This window comes from Prionailurus viverrinus, chromosome E1 (assembly GCF_022837055.1).
Source record: "Prionailurus viverrinus isolate Anna chromosome E1, UM_Priviv_1.0, whole genome shotgun sequence".
NCBI classification, from domain to species: domain Eukaryota; kingdom Metazoa; phylum Chordata; class Mammalia; order Carnivora; family Felidae; genus Prionailurus; species Prionailurus viverrinus.
The window spans coordinates 2,981,967-3,000,256 of NC_062574.1; the positions used below are offsets into that span (position 1 = coordinate 2,981,967).

Consider the following 18,290-nt stretch of genomic DNA (forward strand, 5'->3'; position numbering starts at 1 on the left):
GCTCAAGGAGGTTCAATAACCAGCCCAAATTACACAACTAGGAAGTGGCAAAGCCTATACGTGAAACACTGGCAACATCCTCCCAGGGCCTTAAGAAGTGTGCAGCCTTGGGGGCCCAGCCCATAAGTTAGGACTTAATCTCAAAGGTGCTGGGGCACTGACTGTAAGCCACAGTGTGATGGGATCAAGTTTGCATTTTAGAAATGCAAATCAAGTTTTGCAAAAACTCTTTGGCTATTCTGGAGGCAGAGACATCAGAAAGGAGTCTGTTACAATAATCCGGCAAAAGAGGAAGGGGGGGGGGCAGTGGAAGTGGAAGAGTGAGGGCTGGCAGGAGAGTTCTGGAGGAAAAGTAATGGACAGGACTTGGTGACTGGAAATGAGAAGGAGGGAGAGGGAAGAGACAGGATAAGACACGGGCGGTGAGCCCTGAAGGACTGGGAAGGAGGGATGACAGGGTCCAGTGAAGGTGCCCGGCAGGGGCTGGCCGTCTGAACCCAGAGGTGGGAGCAGGCTCCAGGAACCCTCAGCACACAGATGGCTGACTTTAGAGAAAGCGTGTAGTGTGAGGAGAGGAGACAGAACTCGGAATTAAAAGGACAGAAAAAGAGACTGGGGGTGGGGATGGGGAAAGGCAGGAGAGGAGTGTCATGACAACCAAAGGAGAAGAAGGCTCTTAAAAGAAGATGTTGCCTTGAGTCAAAGCCAGGCCCTAGAAACGTCCATGGGCTTTGACATCACTGTCGTCCCTGTGACTTTCAGAAGAGCCACTGTGCCCAATGTGCAGACATTTGACTTGGAGAGGAGAGAGTGAGACACAGCATGGCCTCTTTCGCCATGTTGGCCTGTTGAACCCCTCTCCTCCGTCAAGAAGCAAACGGGGGGGGGGGGGGCTCTGCTAGCTTCCGATACCCCTCTCTAGAAGTTCCCGGCTCTTTCTCACCTGGAGAGCTCTAAAACATACTGATGTTTATGGTGATGGAAATCAGAACAGTGGTTGCCCCTGGGAAGGGACCGGGGAAGAACTTTCTGGGGGTGGAGGAAATGCCCTACATCCTACATCTTAAATGGTTTGTGGGTTGAATTTACTAAAACTGATCAGAACACACACTTCTGATCAGACCAGGCGTCTGCCTTTCTACGGGATTCTTCGCACGTCCGTCTCCGCTGGGCTGTGGGCGGGCGGGGGAAGGGGGGGGGTCCCCGGTGACAGCTCGCGGCCACCTGCTCGCCCGCAGGACGACCGCTGCCCTGCCGGGCGCGCCGGGTCCCCGCAGGTCGCACGAAGCTGGCGCCGGGACGGGGCAGGCATCAACGCCACCGGAGTTTAGAAGCTCTGGGCCGGGGGGGGGGGGGGGGGGGGGGGGTGTCCCCGCTCTCAGTCCCCAATCGCCGGGTCCCCGGCCAGCCGCCAAGTGGCCATGGGGAGACCTGTCCACCTCCTTGGCCGGCCGACCTCGTGGCGCAACGGTAGCGCGTCTGACTCCAGATCAGAAGGTTGCGTGTTCAAATCACGTCGGGGTCAGCTCCTTTTCGCCGAGGCTTCCATCACTTTTATTTATTCGCCTCCCCGTCGTGACTCACTACCCCGGAGCCCCAGCGCCCAGGCTGAAGCGGCACCTCGTGGGGGCCGGGAGAGGAGGGCTCCTGGCGCCCAGTCCCGAGCCGCCCCGTCGGGGGAGCCCAGATCTCAAGGGCTCGTGCGCGCAGATCCGGGGACCCAGAGCCTGGGCGCGTGGCCGGGCTCCGGCGGACGGGCGCGCGCGGCGGGGCTCTCGGTTCGGCGCGCGGGAGAGAAGGTCGTTCGGCTGGCGGTCGCCCTGTGAGTCGTGCTCGCGGGGCTGCGCGGGTTCCCCGGGCGCGCGCTCCCTCGGCCACGTGGGTGGGCCCCGCGCGCGGGAGGACGAGTTCAGGCCCCAGAGAGAAGAGCGGAAGCCGCTACTTCGCAGACGAGGTGGCCGAGTGGTTAAGGCGATGGACTGCTAATCCATTGTGCTCTGCACGCGTGGGTTCGAATCCCATCCTCGTCGGCGTGCGGCTGGCGCAGCCAGGGTTCAGTTTTGTAATCTCAAGAATTTCTCTTGTTACCTCCTACCCGCCCCGACTCAATTTCCACGTCACCCCTGCGACTTGTTCGTTTGTCCTCAGCCTTGGTTTTCGTCCCTTCTACTCCGTTTAACAGGACAGCCAGAGGTTGGTGCCAAGGGGCGTCTAGGCACCTGCCACGAACCTGTCGCGCACCTGCCGTGGAGCTGACCTGGCCAAGGAAAGAAGGTGCCAGATACCGGGCGGTGGGCGCCGTGGCTTAGTTGGTTAAAGCGCCTGTCTAGTAAACAGGAGATCCTGGGTTCGAATCCCAGCGGTGCCTCCATAGCCTACTGCTTTTGCAAGGTGTCTCAGGACATCCTGCCTGTGCAATTCCACCCCCCACTCCCCACCCTCCCAGGTCCACCACCGTCTGCCCGGGAATCCACCGGAAGGCTTCGGGCGGCGCTTTCCGCTTCTGACGTTTCTGGTTGGGATCGCGGACACCACTAGGTGCGCGCTGTCCATCGCGGGCTCCCTACGCACATCCCGACCTGCAGCCGAGCAGGGAGTGGCATCTGTATTTACCCGTCACCCGTACTGCGCCTTGCTGTCGCTTCCCGAAGTGCCTGGTGGTGATTCTGTTAATATCGTTTTCACGTCCCCCCAAATGATCCTACCCATTTTCAAATTTTCCTACAGACAGGACGGACCAACAATATGAATTCTACATGGTTCCAGTTTGAGGCGCCAGCACCAGCTGGCCGGTTAGCTCAGTTGGTTAGAGCGTGGTGCTAATAACGCCAAGGTCGCGGGTTCGATCCCCGTACGGGCCAGAAGCGGTTCCTTTTTTTTCCTTTTCTCCCCTCTCCGTAAAACTTCGTACTGGTAATTTCTCGTTACCGGGGAAGGTTTGCAGAGCAACGTTTTGAATCCCAGAACTTTTCACACCCAAAATAGAAACGTATGGAGATTCAATCCAAGATGCTATTGCCTTGGGGGCGGGGGAGGAGGAAAGTTTCATAAAACTGGAGTTTTTTCTTATATCTCTATTTGTAACTCTCCTGCCCATAACCTGGGGGCTCCGGGATCTTACTATATGAACTGTGAACAGAAGGCTTGGAGAGGTTGGGGCAAATAGGACACTGAGCAGCAGCATGTGGGAAACGGGGTCAGGAATGGAGGTAACAGGTGTTTCCAGTCTTCCCAGCCAAGAGGTCACCCAGTCCTTGCCTGTCCGCTTCAAGATCTAAGAGGACCCCTTCCCTACAGACCTAAGATCCCGCTTCAAGACTTAAGAGGACCCTGACAGATAGTGGGGCACCCTGCTTGTGTTTTTGCTTTAATGGATCTCTGAGCCCACATCTGTGTCTTGCACATCTCCTCAGATGGCAGGGCTGCCTAAGAGCAGGAGCCATACCCTTGCCCAGGTAGCCTGGGACCCCCGCCCCTCTCCCAGCATCTGCCAGGAGAGCTCCGTGAAAAAGACCGACCCTCATCCCCGTTCCTTCAGCTTATCACCCCTGTGAGCCCACACAAACACACCTGAGCCTTAGCAGCAGGACTTTAATTCCACAAAAACTCAGAAAGCCAAAGCTGATTAGAACACTCCACAATAGGTGGGCTTCAAAACCAGCAACAATTCTGCCTGAACCCTGAGAGCAGCGAGACCCCTCCCACCTCACCCTCCTCTACCATGCAATGCATTCCGTCTAGCTCCACCCCGGGTCTGGCTGGGGAGGTGGGATGGTAGGGGGCCAGAGGGCAGAAGCAGGGGGTGTGCATCCTTGTCTCCATGGTGTGTGGCCAAGGACCACTCAATCTCCCACAGCCCCTGGCACCTGAGATGTGACCACGGGAATCAGGGTGGCCACAGTGGGGGCTGGGGCCTCCTCTGTTCTCCTTTCTGGACCACATATGGCAGTCACGTCTCCCAAGCCGAGACCTAAAGCCCTGGGTTCCCAGAGACGGTGCTCTAGCTGGAGAAGAGAGTTGAGAACAAGGTAGCTACAGATGGCCAACTTAATAGAAGCAGAGCATCATCCCCTCCCACCGGGGAAGGCTTCAGAACTTCCCCACATACACCTGAATAAGGCCCAGCGAGTGGTCGCAGGCCTGCTAAATGCATCTGGAAGAGCCTCCAGTATATAGGCCTCCCCTCGGCGGGCAGTTTCCACCAGGGCTCCTTGAGTCCTTAGGATCCTGCTGGGCCCCGGCTTGGCCAGCCCTGTCCTGCCCTCCCGGTCACTTGCACAGGGCCTCCAACACCTCCAGGGTGCGTCGGATATCCCGGACTTGGCGCGCCAGCCCCTGAACTGGCTGCAGCGCCCGCTCCAGCTCCTCACAGCGGGCCAGCAGGGTGTACATGCCCTTGATGCTCATGTCCACGGCTTCGCCTAGGGAGTCCACGGCGTCGCGGTAGGTCTGGATGCAGCCCACGCTCAGCGCTGTCAGCTCCTGCACCGCGCCACCCAGCCCGCGCAGCAGACGGTCCACCCTGCCGCCCAGCTCCCGACTCAGCCGCTCCAGGTCCCGCAGCACGTCGGGGTCGATGGGAGGAATGGCGGGAGTCGGTGCGGGCGCCGCGCAGGGCCGCGCAGGGGCAGGGGGCGGGGGCTGAGGGGCGCCGCTCAGACGAATCTTGAGCTGCAGGTTGTTGGCGACGAAGTGGGTGAGGTCGCCATGGCGGCTCACGGTGCCTTCGAGCTCCAGGGGGCTGGAGATGGTGGCGCGGCGCCCGCCGCCCGCGCCGGGCTCGGCACCCCCTGCGGACCCGGTACCGCCGCACGCCCCGCTCAGCCCGTCCAGGCTGCGGCTGTCCTGAAGGCGGCTGGAGAACGAGCGGCCAGCCCTGCCAGCCGCCGCCGCCGCCTCCTCGTCTTCCTCCTGCGGCTCCACCTCCATCCCGCTGCCTCCCGGGCTCCCTCGACGGCAGCCGCTCTCGGATGCAAGCTCGTCCTCCGGTGGCTCCGGGTCCTTCAGCCGGGAGGACCCGTGGGGGTCGGGCTCAGGGCCCGGCGCCCCCCGGAGGCTACCCGGCCCGGATCGCGTCCCTCCGCGGCCGGGCTCGTCGTCCCGAGCCTCCCGCTCGGCCCGGTGGACGGCGCCGCGGCTGGAAGTCTTCGGGGACGCCCCGGGGTGGCGGCTCGCGCCCTCAACGTTCTCGGCCTCTTCCTGCCCAGACGCCGGGAGGCCTGAGGGCGGCTCAGAGGGGGTTCGGCCCGGCCCGCCGCCTAAGATCACGGCTTGCTGCTCCCCTACAGCCGGGAGGTCCGCCTCGGGCCCAGGCCGCCCCTGGGACGACTCCATGCCGCAGTTGGGGGCAGGAACCGAGAAACTGATCAGCCCCGGCTCAGGCGGCGTCGGCGGCGCCTTTAAGGGGCGTTGGTAGAGGCGCGCGATTGGCAGCCGACTGACAATGGTCAGGACAGGAAGAGCACTCTGATTGGTCGCGACGACCAGGAAGTCCCGGAAGAAGAGCTGTTACTGAGCGGCCCAACCCACGTGAGAGCCGGCCGGGTGGTGCGAAGGCGGTGACAGCTGCCCTCGTCGCTCCGCCCCTTCGAGAGGAGGCGGGGCAAATCTTAAAGATCAAGGTTCCAAAATACGCGAGTCCTACGGGGCCCGGCTCAGACTCTTTCCACCCACAACTGTCACGCCCACATTTGTTGCTTAGCTGACCCACCGAGTGGGCACCAGAGATGCGACCCCTTAGAGAGTTTGTGGGGGACGAAAAGAGTCTGTCCTGCTTGGACCATCGGGATTGAATCACGCTTGGTCCATCAGGAGGGATGAAACCAGAATCCTCAGCAGAACTCGGATGGTCCGTTGCATCATCCTCGGCTCACAGACCTGGCACAGGAACTGGCCAGAGCGACTCCCGATGGACAACGAAGCAGGCTTACGGGCTTTCCTGTGCTTCTGACACTGTTAGCTGTCTCCGGCTCCCTCCACGTATGAGCATCTCTCTGCTTGGAGGATGGTGTGTGTGATTTTGCCACGAGGTAAAATATTTAATAAATGAATGGCTCAGCATGAAGATCGGAGCCCTGATACCATTCTGATCCCAACTCTTCCTTCTCTTCCCTCCGCTGGTCTTGCCGGAGCCAAAATGCTGACTTCCTCACTGTTGCTCTGACACTGCCTCGGGGATTTATACTTGGTCTTGCTTTTTCTTTCCTTTTGTTTCCTTTCCTTTCCTTTCCTTTCCTTTCCTTTTCTTTTTTCTCTTCCTTCCTTCCTTCCTTCCTTCCTTTCTTGGAAAATTTCAACCTCCTTCCTTATTCAAATACCACCCTTATTCAAATAACTCCCTGACCACCTGTTTAAAACTGCAGTCACTTTCCCCAGCAACTCCCTATTTCCCTTCCCTTCTTTTTGTGTATAGCCCTTATTGCCATCTAACATACTCTGTGTTTATTTGCTCATGTAAGCTCCGTGAGGGTAAGGTTATTTTGTCTGTTTTGATCTGTATCCTCAGTGCTTAGCACGGTGCCCAGCATATGGTAGGTGCTTCATAAAGATGTATTCAGTAAATGACCCCAAACCATTAATTTCCCCTTTGTGACTTGAACACATTCAAGATGTGTTTCTGTCAATTGCACCCAGAGGCCTGATTAATAAACCATCAGCCCAATGGTCTACTCGAAGCTTCTTCCCCCTCTCTGGGACTGTTACAGCCACCCCCCCACCCCCCCCCCCCACCCCCCACCCCCCCGTCTTCCCTTTACCCCTCATCAGGCAGGGGTTCTTTATTCAGCAAGTGATAGAAAAAAATGCAAATTGAACCAACAACAGCATTAAAAGAAGGGGACTGTGCTGCGTCGTGCAATAATGGTCTCAAGACAGAGTGTGCATCAGAGAAGCCTGAATCCAATGGGCTAAAGATGTCACAAAGGACCTGGTTTCAGTCTCTGGGGGCAGCTTTATTCCCAGTTCGCTTCCTCATGGTGGCAACATGGCTATGTTGTTTGTCATTCTTCAGAGGTTGTCCTAGTCTCTTTGGGCTCCTATAACAAAATGCCATAAACCAGGTGTCTTATACAACAAACATTATCTCTGACACTTCTAGAGTCTGGGAAGTCCAGGATGCCAGCTGATTTGGTTCCCTCTTCCTGTCTTCTCCAGGCATCTCACACCGCCAAGAGAGCTAGTTCTCAACTTCTTATAAGGCACTAATCCTATCATAAGGACTCCGCCCTTATGACCTCATCGAGACCCTAATTACCTCCAAAGGCCCCGCCTCCAAATACCATCACATTGGGGGATGGCACCTCAACACATGAATTTTGGATGGACAAAAACCTTCAGTCCATAACAGGGGTCATTTGTCAACCTTTTTGGTCTCCCAAGATCTGAATCTCAGTGTTTAAGGACTCTCCCACCTCATCAGGCAGAGTCCTCCTCCTGCTACAGAGGCTGAGATGTCAAGCCACCCGCTTGAGATGTCAAGTGTCTCTGCTTTCCTGGCACACAGCTCCGGCTCCACTGTGGTCTACAGCAGTGGAATTTTCCCTGGCTGTTCAGACTCCAAGCCTCTTCCTTCTAGAGATTCCTACTGCTTCTATAGAGTTTGTGAACTACCCAGGACCCTCATAATAAAGTCCATTTGTGCTTCAATTGCACCGAATTATTTTTTGTTTCATGCAACCAGGAACCCTGAATGATAGGCTCCCACATCTCCCAGAAGGGGAGAAAGGAACAGCGTCCAGTAGGCCTCCCACAAGAAGAAGGATGCATCTTTCCCCAAAGCCCCAGTTAGTCTCCCTTTGCAACTCATTGGCCTGAACTGGTTCAGGTATCAATTTAGTCACACTGGCTGGGGTGTGATTGACTTAGGGCTGAGTATCCAGAAGCAATCACTCTAACAAGATGACAAGAATCAACTTTTTAGGTTAAAACAGTTATGCTCCACCTAGAGCTAGGAGGGCAGGTCAGTTGCCTCCAAACCTGGCTGCTAACACAATGCGGGAGAGGGCAGGGGCCGTGGGGGATCACCCACAGGATGTACATTAGGGGCCAGCGAGGTATGGCCCATGGGCCAAATCCAGCTCACGTCCATTTTTTTTTTTCAGTTTATTCATTTATTTTGATAGAGAGTGAGAAAACGAGCAGGGGAGGGGCAGAGAGAGAGGGAGAGAGAGAGAATCCCAAGCAGGCTCCACACCATCAGCACTGAGTTCAAGCAGGGCTTGAACTCATGAACTATAAGATCATGACCCCAGCCAAGATCAAGAATCTGATGCTCAACCGAGTGCACCTCCCAGGCACCCCCAGTGAAGGCTTTTTAAAGTAAGACCAAAAGTCAGATACCATAAAGGAAACAGATGACAAGACTTGACAATATAATACTAGAAAATTCCAAGATAGAAAACCACCCAATAAGCTACATTAAAAGACGAATTGCAGAGAGGGAAAAAAATATCGGCCAAGTGTATGACAAATTGTTAATAGCTCTTGATCTTACAAGCAAATCAGCCAAAGACACATAAACAGGAAGGTGGCCGAGGACTCCAGGGTCGGTAAATTCAGTAACTCCACAAAACCACCGAGGACCCTGGTTCTTTCCGTCTTTATGTTCTATCGTTCTCTGTTAATCTTTTTTAAAAGATTTTTATTTTTTTAATTTTGTAATGTTTATTTTTGAGAGAGAGAGAAACAGAGTGTGAGAGAGGGAGGAACAGAGAGAGAGGGGGACACAGAATCCAAGGCAAGCTCCAGGCATCAGCACAGAGCCTCGCGGGGCTTGAACTTATGAACTGTTTGATCATGACCTGAGCCGAAGTCGGATGGTTAACTGACTGAGCCACCCAGGCACCCCTCTGTCAATCTTTTTTTTTTTTTTTTCATTTTAAAATGAAACCATGTAAAAAGTAAAATAAAATGAAATCACGTGTATGTAGTCGTATTCGTAAAGATAAACACACTAATCGAAAGTTATGCAACATTAACAGCAGATCCAAATACAAACCAAGATAATCCTCTGAATTTTATATTTCATCGAGCCTCAAAAATAACCAATCTTTTAGTCCTTTTCTTGTACATTATTCTGTATCCACATTCTCTGCATCTGATCGGATCCCCGGATTTTACCTCAGTTTTCTCTGTGACGTTCTCTGCGGGTATGTATCACCGGCTGCTGCTTTGGGGGTTGACAGTCTTTCTGGGTGTCCATTGATAGTCCCTCCAGATCCCAACCAACCGATTCCCTACCCACGTAGCCCCAAGAAACTTCTCACTCTGTGCTTCGGGACAGGTTACTGCCAATCTGTGTCGACCTCAGCTGTCCCCGTGGGCACAGAATGTCTGCCACACATCCGGTTATCTCAGGAACTAGTTTCGTGGTATTAGAGGTCAGTTGGTCAGTCGGATCAATACCACCCAGATCTGTTTCAAGCCACATCATTAGGAGACAGCGTGTGACACTCATACAGCTTTCCCAACTACTAGTCTCATCCATTCACGTGATCAGCTGAGGCGCACAATATATAAATCTGGGTAGAAAGCGTGACGCCACAGATAAGACCAGGCAGGGTTTGGAACTCTGCAGAGCTCGCTAAGGTACAGGGACCCTGAGGAAACGTGGCCTTTCTCTTCAACCTATTCCAGACGTAGAAAGCCACTTCCTTGGGATGCAGCCAGTGTGTGGGAATTTGAGAGAGCCAGCAGGGGAGAGGCAGAGAGGGAGAGATAGAGAGAGAATCCCAAGCAGGCTCCACACGGTCAGCACAGAGCCCCATGCAGGGCTCGAACCCACAAACCACGAGATCGTGACCCCAACCGAAACCAAGAGCCCGATGCTTAACTGACTGAGCCACCCATGCGCTCGAGACCAGATTTTTAAATCTAGTTACGACTGCACTTGAGAACAGACTGTTATCAGCAAGGTAGGATTGTTATTTCCATCTTAAATGCTCATAAAGATTGAACAACACGGCCAAGGTCACATGACTAAAAAACAGTGGAGAAAGAACTAGAACTCAGGGGTGCTGGCCAAAGCGAAAGCTCGTTCCTCCATAGAGCTCCCCCCACGGTGAAGGGAGCGGATCACTTCTTATTGGTCTTGCCAGTGCCCGCACCACCCACAGAAATGCAGACCAGGAAGACACCAGATCCTCCCCCGCCAAAAGAAGAGGGGGGTGGCTTGTCATTTTTCTGTCGTCGTCTGTTCAGTGGAAAGGTAAGGTGATCGATCAGCAAGTGCCCAAAGAGAACAAACGTTCCAAGATCAGCTGGAGTCGGCGTAAGGATAGCTTTACTTAAAACAACATCAACTAGGACAGCTGTCGCCCCCCCAGGACACCCCCGGACACAGGCCCTTGTGTTCTTTGTAGGGTTGGTCAAGTAGGGTGTTCGTCGAGTGGGCTGAGGGGTGGAATGTAGCGTTATGCGGGATACAGACTTGCCCTATTCTCCCATCATTTGGATAAGGGGGTGGCTCTCGCGGGAACAGGTGGAATTTTCATGAATAAGGAGAGGGTGCCTCTTGGAAAAGCAAACGTCACTGACCAAAGGTCGTGACACAGATTGTTCCCGTTACTCAAAGGAGGCTGCGGGGTGGCATTCTAGACAGAGGCAAGAGCAAGGGCAAAGGCCTGGAGGTGGAAACAAACTTGGCAATGCCCAAGGAACAGCCAGGAGGCCATCAATCAATTAATGACTGATGGAAGGGGGAGGGCAGTTGGGAGATGAGCTTGGAGTCGTTTTCAACTCGGGCTTTTGGTAATTTTTTAAAGTTTATTTATTCTGAAAGAGGCAGTGAGAGCGGGAGCTGGGGCAGGGGAAGAGAGAGAGAGAGAGAGAGAGAGAGAGAGAGAGAGAGAGAATCCCAAGCAGTCTCCACGCAGGGTCAGTGCAGAGCCCAACATGGGGCTGGAACCCATGAAAACGTGAGGTCATCCCCTGCACCGAAATTGAGAGTTGGATGCTTAACCGACTGAGCCACTCAGGCACCCCTCAACTCAGACTCGTAAAACAGATGGATGTCTGGGTCTCCACCCAGGGCACTTCAACCTGAATTTGCTAGGCTGATGTGTGAGCGTTTTTGTTTTCTTTGTAAGCCCCTCCAGGTGATCCTTCAACGTTTATTTATTTTTGGGACAGAGAGAGACAGAGCATGAACGGGGGAGGGGCAGAGAGAGAGGGAGACACAGAATCGGAAACAAGCTCCAGGCTCCGAGCCATCAGCCCAGAGCCTGACGCGGGGCTCGAACTCACAGACCGCGAGATCGTGACCTGGCTGAAGTCGGACGCTTAACCGACTGCGCCACCCAGGCGCCCCCCTCCAGGTGATCCTAAGACATGTAGGCGGGGTTGAAAATTGGTAGATGACCGTGTTGAGGAACGAATTTGGATTGTATTCCAAGTACGCTAACTTCCCATGTGGAGAATGCGCCGGGAATAGAAACAGGCAGAACAGCTAGGAGGTGGGATGAACTAGCGTGAAAGGAGCCGAGTTTGTCAGGAAGGTGGGCTGGGACCTGGCAGGTTTCGACGGCGGTAGGAAGAGTGGGGTTGGCAGAGAAGAAAAGGGAGAGGGGCGCCTGGGTGGCTCAGTTAAGCGTCTGACTTCAGCTCAGGTCACGATCTCGCGGTCCGTGAGTTCGAGCCCCGCGTCAGGCTCTGGGCTGATGGCTCAGAGCCTGGAGCCTGTTTCCGATTCTGCATCTCCCTCTCTCTCTGCCCTTCCCCCCTTCATGCTCTGTCTCTCTCTGTCCCAAAAATAAATAAACGTTGAAAAAAAAAATTAAAAAAAAAAATTAAAGGGAGAGAAACTAGAAATTAAAAAAAAAGGCCTTATACATCATTCGATCATTTTATTTATTTTTCAAAATGTTTAATTTTGAGAGAGAGAGAGAGAGAGAGAGAGAGCAGGGGAGGGGCAGAGAGCAAGAGAGAGACAGAGGATCCAAAGCAGGTTCTGCACTGACAGCCAAGAGCCTGACGTGGGGCTCGAACTCACAAACCATGAGATCATGACCTGAGCCATTGTCGGCCACTCACCCGACTGAGCCACCCAGGTGCCCCCGAAATAAGAACACTGATTTTAAAAAACAAGTTTTTTAACTACAGGAAGTATAAAAAAGGAAATTTATTCACATACTTGGCCTTGACCAAAAGAGCAAATAACCAACAGAGGCAGAAAAAGCATTTGATGAAAGTCAACACCTGTTCGGGAGACCAAAAAACCAAACCCTTCCTTAATCTGATGAAGAACCTTTTTTCCCCCTAGACTACATGGTAGCAGTAAGCACTGAGTTCATGGTCCAGTTCTGTGCATCTATAGATGCACAGAAAATAAATGTGTGTGCTGTGGAAAGGGATCAGTACACCATTGTAGCATGGCGTTCACGAATACGGACGTTAAAAGCGGGCTCTCCCATCACGACCCTTGTGACTTCCGGTGGACCAGGTAACCTCCGGTGGACCAGGTAACCAGATTTGAGCGGCGAAACAAAGACAACTTCTAAGGGACAGCAACGTTCAGTTGCTCCTAGGTTGGTGGAGACTGAACCAGAAGGAAAGGCTTAGAGGGGCAGCATTTGAGGGAAGAGGAGGAGGGGAGAGGCAAGTGATGTTCAGGGGCAGCAGAGGGGATCTGAGGCCCCAGCGGCCAGGCCCTGGGGGCCAGAGCAGAGGAAGAAATGACGGGGGTGGCTGGGAACAGAACGAGGGTGGCTGCTGGCTGGGGACGTCGATGCAGTGCCTGCCTGGCCCCCATCCCCTCCCTCTGGGGGAAACTCCCCCCACAGCAGTCTCTACCTGTGAAAGTCTAAACTCGTCCCTATAAAAAGCTTCCATATAAATGCTTCTGTATAAAAAGCTTCAGCCTTTATTAAATAAAAAGGAGGTAGAAGACAGACAGAGGAACAGGCCGGGTACCCCTCCTTCCAAATACACAGATACAGGCATACAGACAGACACAACCGAATGAATGGCAGGGACAAGTCACGGGACAGACTGAAGGGCGGAGGGAGGCAGCACCCTCCGAGAGTGGGCCCGGACCCAAGGGTGGGCTGAGACCTGGGCCAAGGGCAGCCGTTCGGAGGGGTTATGCTTGAGCAGCTTGGAGATGAGGTCCTGGGCTCCCGTGGGCACGGATGGGGGGAACTTCAGGTCTACCTGCAGAAGGAGAGGAAGAAGGGTCCCCGTAGGTTTATCCCTGACCACCCAGTTCACTCGGACAATGACCTAGGGCCCAGGCCCTGCCGGCCCCTGGCCTCTGCGCGAAGCCCCCGCCAGGCACTGGGGCCCACCCTCCTACCTTGACGATGCGCCGATAGGTCTCATTGTGTGATGCGCTCTCGAAGGGCGGGTTTCCCACCAGCAGCTCATAGCAAAGGACCCCGATGCACCACAGATCCACCTTCTCATTGTGCGTGCGCCCTTCAATCATTTCTGGAGGCAGGTAGTCCAAGGTGCCGCACATCGTCTTCCTCCTGGGTGGATGGGGGAGGGGGGAAGAGACCCCAGATAAAGATGGCCTCTCTTTCCCCCGCCATTCGACAGACAGCCAAGCGACCCCCAGCATGCGCCAGCGGGGTGTCTCAACCAGACTCTGACAGGGTCCCGGGGGCAGGACTAGGTACAACCCAAAGTGGGGCGCCTGGGTGGCTCAGTCGGTTGAGCGTCCGACTTCGGCTCAGGTCATGATCTCACGGTTCGTGAGTTCGAGCCCCGCGTCAGGTTCTGTGCGGACAGCTCGGAGCCTGGAGCCTGCTTCGGACTCTGTGTCTCCCTCTCTCTCTCCGCCTCTCCCTCCCCCCACACCTCAAAAATAAATAAATAAACATTACGAAAAAAATAGAGGTAGAATGGCACACAGGGGGATGTACCTGGAAATAATCAGATCTAAGGGCAACGCTCATCTTAGAAGTAAAGGAAAAACTGGGGACATGTCAAAAGTCCAGGAAGCATGGCCCTGCTGAAATAAATCAGGTTCCATGTCTATCGTGCAATACTATGGAGCCATTACAGATGATGTGGGACCATCCTCAGCAACATGGCAAGAGGGTCCCAACATATTCAGCAGGAAATCTGGGCAACAAAATTGCGGGTCTCCGATTCTTGGAAAGATATTGCTGTGTCTCTACGGACAGGAGGACAAACCCACATGTGTCTAAGTAAGGTTCTGGAGTGGTATTATTTTGACCGCCCCAGCCATTCACCCCTAGGGCAGGGCTCCTGGCCCACCATACCTCAAGGAGGGGGCATGCACAGACCAGCCAAAGTCGGCGATCTTCAGCTCTCCCTGGAGCCCCAAGAGCAGATTCTCTGGCTTTATGTCTCTGTGAATCACCTTCTTCCCGTGGCAGTACAAGAGAGCGTCTGCCAGCTCCTCCATGATCTGGGGGGTGGGGGTGGGGGCAATGACAGGATGTCAGACAAGGCTGGACCTCAAGCTACAAGCAGCGGGCCCCCAGCCTCGGGCCCCTGCCGGTGCCCCAGGCGCCCACCCGCCCGGACCGTGGCGGTTCGCTGCTCGTCAAAAGTGCGGCTCTTCTGCAGCTCCTTGTAGAGCTCGCCCCGGGGGGCATACTCCAGAATCAAGTAGATCCTTCGGCGGTCGTAGAAATAGTTGTAGAGACGCAAGATGTTGGGATGCCTGGAGGAGGGAAGGGAGGACTCAGGTTGCACCCTGGCAGAAGGAAATGGGAAAGACAACAGTGCCACGTGGGGCAAACCGGGGTCCCATTCCGGAGTGGGAGCTCCGGGGCGCTAAGTGGCAGCGGAAGAGGCAGTCTGAATGGCGCGGAGCCGGGGGAGGTGGGGGGGGGGTGTGAAAGGGGAGGGGAGGGAGGAGCAGGGAGGGGCTTGGGTCGGCGCACAGGGGCTCGTACTGCAGATGGGCCTGGATTTCGATCTCCCTGCGAAGCTGGTGCTCCACACCCTCCTTTTCTATCTGAGACTTGAACAGGACCTTGAGCGCCACGATGAAATGGCTTTTCTTCTCCCGAGCCAGGTACACGTTGCCAAACTTGCCTTTGCCCAGAGGACGCCCAATCTCAAAGTCATCGATGGTGAAGGATCGCCTGCTTGGAAGTGGGAGGAAGGCAGCCGAGTGACGGCCGGGCAGTCCCCCGAGGTGGGGACTCCCTGAGCCCTGTTTCCCTCCGGAGGGAGTCGAGGAGGGACCAGGCGCTCCTGCCCCGAGCGGCTAGCTCTCTCTCGTTTCCTACCTATTCGCTGTCCTGTCTCCTCCCCCGCCGCCCCAAGGCTTGGGTACTCACATGGAGAAGTTGGGGGTCCCACTGCTGTTCTCTACCACCTTCTGGCCAGGGGCGGCTAAGCAAACGACAGGAGAGTTGAGGCCCTCCTTTGATATCTTCATCCCTGCACCCACCCCCTAGACGCTGGTCCGCCCAGCTCAATCCTCTCCCGGGTCCCGGTTACCTGTGGGCTGGGTGTTGGAGCGGCTCATGAGGACAAGCGCGGATGGGGTGGCAGGCTCCTTCCGGAGGACCCTCTGGGGCAGGGTGTTCAGGCCAGGCTGAGTCTGAGAAGGAGCAGGGGGAGCTCTGAGGGTGCCTTTGTTCCAGGGACCCGCTTGGAATGTGCTACCAGCAGCATTTCAGTACTTGCTGAGGGTCACCCAGCCACCCACCTGTTCAAAGAGGAACACTGAGACCACAGTTTTGCTCAAAACTCCCAAAGCTCCGCTCATCGCTCTGTATTAAAATAGGTTCTTTTTTTTTTTTTTTTTTTTAATGCTTATTTATTTTGAGAGAGAGAGCAGGGGAGGGGCAGAGACATAGGGAGAGAGAGAATCCCAATCAGGCTCTCCATTGTCAGCGCAGAGCCCAAAGCGGGGCTCGATCCCACGAACCGTGACAGCATGACCTGAACGGAAATGAAGAGTCAGATGGTCCACCGACTGAGCCACCCGGGAGCCCATAAAATGGGTTCTTAATAAGCAACCTAAGGTGGCCTGAGATTAGAAGCAAAGGACTTGGGGCGCCATGGCTCTGTCGGTTAAGCATCCGACTTCAGGTCAGGTCATGATCTCACGGTTCCTGAGTTCGAGCCCCGCATTGGGCTCGGTGCTGACAGCTCCGAGCCTCAAGCCTGCTTCGGATTCTGTGTGTGTCTCTCTTTCTCTTTCTCTCTCTGCCCCCTCCCCCGCTCACGCACTCTCTCTCTCTCTCTCTTCCTCAAAAATAAACATTAAAAAAAATTTTTTTTTAAAAAGGACTCAGTCACCCCAACACCGGACATTTCACCTCTTCGGCCCTGGCCCACACCACATTCTCAGGCACGAAACTGCCCAACCTCTACAGTCCGGTCCATCTGCATGCAACCCCACACTCATTCACACCAGCTCCCATCCCAGCGGCCAGTAGAGGGCAGGTTAACAAATGCCCCCAATTCAAGGATCGGCAGAGGCACCCTCACTCTCCCTAAAAAGCTCAGTCTCATAAGGCTTAGATGAGGTCCTGGAGGTCTTGAATGTTGCAACAAATTCCAGTATTTACCCCTTTGCAACAAGAGGCTCTGGAGGCAGCGAGGGCTACTCTGATGCCCCCGGACCACTTCTCACTTGCTATTTCTCAGAGTAATATGTACAACTGTTTTGTGTCACTGTAGACGTGACAATGGTTTCTATTTCAGTCTCCGTTCTTTTTTTTTCTTTTAAGTTTATTTATTTTGGGAGAGACAGAGACAGCGTGAGCAGGGGAGGGGTAGAGAGAGAAGGAGAGGGAGAATCCCAAGCAGGCTCCACGCTGTCACCGCAGAGCCCGATGTGGCACTGGATTTCATGAAACCGTGAGATCAGGACCTGAGCCGAAACCAAGAATCGGTCGCTTAACCCACTGGGCCACCCAGGCGCCCCTCAGCCTCCATTCTTGAGAGCCTCGATAAGTGCTCCACGAGGATGCGAGCTGGTGGGCACGGGGATAGATGGACGCTGCAGGATACCCAAGCCCCACCGACGAGGGAGCAAAGCCCACGAGAGCCCCTTCCTTGTTCTTAGCCAAGAAAAGAAGAAAACCTGGTGCCCTAAACCCATTCCCGAGCAATGATACGAGCACAGAAGTTACAGATGAGCAAGCTGAACAAAACAGGGTCCAGAAACAGACCCACATACAGGGGGGCATTTCATACAATAAAGGTGGCATTTCAAATCAGAGAGTAGACTCGCCACTGAAAAGGTCTTAGGACAACTGGAAAATAAATCTCTTTAGATCTTTCCTTCACACCAGTTGTTAAAACAGACTCCAAATTATTAATCTTTTAAACTTACATAAACCCGTTCAGAGTCTATTTCTATTTCCTACTTAGCCTATTATTTCGGGATAAGGGTTGGGAACCACGGAACCTGTCTGCTCGGCCGAGATAGCATGTATACGTGACAAGGAGGCTCAACCCTGTAGAGGGTCCTCGCAGGCGGGTCAGATTCAAGTTGGCAGCGCCTGATAGGATGTAGTTGCAAATGACCGGACCGGGTTCCAGCCAGCAAACTCTTGGGACCCAGACGTCGGAGCAAAACCGAGGGCGATTTGGAGGATTCCGAGCCCCTCCCCCGCCCCGCCCCCGGCCCCCGCGGGACCTCAAATCCCCAGGCAGGAACTCTCCATGCGGGTGGGGGGAGGGGAAGTGGGACAGCCCTTACCGTCTGCCGGCCGTAGGGCCAGGGGTAGGCGTTCTCCTTCTGGGCCATCCTGGGAGGGAAAGGGGGGAGGAGAGCTGGGCAGACAAGGGAAACAGGGCTGTAGGAAGCAGCAAAAAAAGAGGGAGCGAGAGAGGGAGGGATCGGACCGATCTAGCCGGAAGCGCAGGCCTGGGGCCGGTGAAACGGAGCAGGTCAGCTCGCTGGCTCATCGGGGCGCACTGGGGTGCTGGTCTCGCCGCCCCCGCCCTCTCCCTGCGCACCGCCAGTTCGGGACCCTCCCTCTACCCTGGAGCTCCCAGCAGCCCCACGGGTGCGCGCGGGCCCGCCCAACGGACCCCCGACCTGCCCGATCGCCTGGCCTCTCCCAGCGCAAGACCCGAGAAAGGGAGCCGGCTCACCTGGAGCCCGAGCACGGCCACCTTCCGGGCCCCGGGCAAACGACTGAACCTGCCAGGCCCTCCCCCCGCTGAGGCCCTTTCAAATCTCCCGCCGTGACCCCATTGGCTGAGCGCGCTGTCCATGCCCAATTCTCATTGGCTGGACACCCCGTGACGCAGCGGGTGGGGCCCAAAGTTAGAGGCGGAATATCGCTGGGGTTCTGGCTGAGCAAAGTTTGCCTTGTCCGGGAGTCAGAAGATCTCGTATCTTTTTCCTT

The 18,290-nt window shown here is 55.1% G+C and overlaps 2 protein-coding genes, 4 non-coding genes and 1 pseudogene across 11 annotated transcripts; 4 read left to right on the forward strand and 3 right to left on the reverse strand.

Annotated features, from left to right (window-relative positions):
* Nucleotides 1–1,453: 1,453 nt before the first annotated feature.
* Nucleotides 1,454–1,525, forward strand: TRNAW-CCA (transfer RNA tryptophan (anticodon CCA)). Its single transcript has one exon. It is a non-coding gene; the product is annotated as a tRNA-Trp (tRNA).
* A 423-nt stretch (nt 1,526–1,948) lies between these two features.
* Nucleotides 1,949–2,030, forward strand: TRNAS-GCU (transfer RNA serine (anticodon GCU)). The gene has a single exon. It is a non-coding gene; the product is annotated as a tRNA-Ser (tRNA).
* A 264-nt stretch (nt 2,031–2,294) lies between these two features.
* Nucleotides 2,295–2,368, forward strand: TRNAT-AGU (transfer RNA threonine (anticodon AGU)). Its single transcript has one exon. It is a non-coding gene; the product is annotated as a tRNA-Thr (tRNA).
* Nucleotides 2,369–2,787: 419 nt separating this feature from the next.
* Nucleotides 2,788–2,861, forward strand: TRNAI-AAU (transfer RNA isoleucine (anticodon AAU)). The gene has a single exon. It is a non-coding gene; the product is annotated as a tRNA-Ile (tRNA).
* Nucleotides 2,862–3,589: 728 nt separating this feature from the next.
* On the reverse strand, nt 3,590–5,420 carry BORCS6 (BLOC-1 related complex subunit 6). Its single transcript, XM_047833540.1, has one exon. The coding sequence runs from the start codon at nt 5,332–5,334 to the stop codon at nt 4,270–4,272; it is 1,065 nt and encodes a 354-aa protein (XP_047689496.1). The 5' UTR covers nt 5,335–5,420; the 3' UTR covers nt 3,590–4,269.
* Nucleotides 5,421–9,021: 3,601 nt separating this feature from the next.
* LOC125151961 (DNA-directed RNA polymerases I, II, and III subunit RPABC4-like) lies at nt 9,022–9,199 on the reverse strand (annotated as a pseudogene).
* Nucleotides 9,200–12,830: 3,631 nt separating this feature from the next.
* Nucleotides 12,831–18,117, reverse strand: AURKB (aurora kinase B). 6 transcript variants are annotated; one of them, XM_047833541.1, is made up of 9 exons: nt 18,034–18,117; nt 17,636–17,709; nt 15,418–15,520; nt 15,255–15,309; nt 14,865–15,059; nt 14,491–14,629; nt 14,223–14,371; nt 13,289–13,463; nt 12,831–13,146 (listed from the first exon to the last, which is right to left on the reverse strand). In XM_047833541.1, exons 2-9 carry the CDS (start codon nt 17,681–17,683, stop codon nt 12,973–12,975), a joined length of 1,038 nt encoding a protein of 345 aa, XP_047689497.1. In that variant the 5' UTR covers nt 17,684–17,709; nt 18,034–18,117; the 3' UTR covers nt 12,831–12,972. The 6 variants fall into 6 exon arrangements, with proteins under 6 accessions (XP_047689497.1, XP_047689500.1, XP_047689499.1 ...); XM_047833544.1 differs by having other exon boundaries at nt 14,865–15,056; nt 18,034–18,115; XM_047833543.1 differs by having other exon boundaries at nt 17,636–17,684; nt 18,034–18,094.
* Between the last annotated feature and the right edge of the window lie 173 nt (nt 18,118–18,290).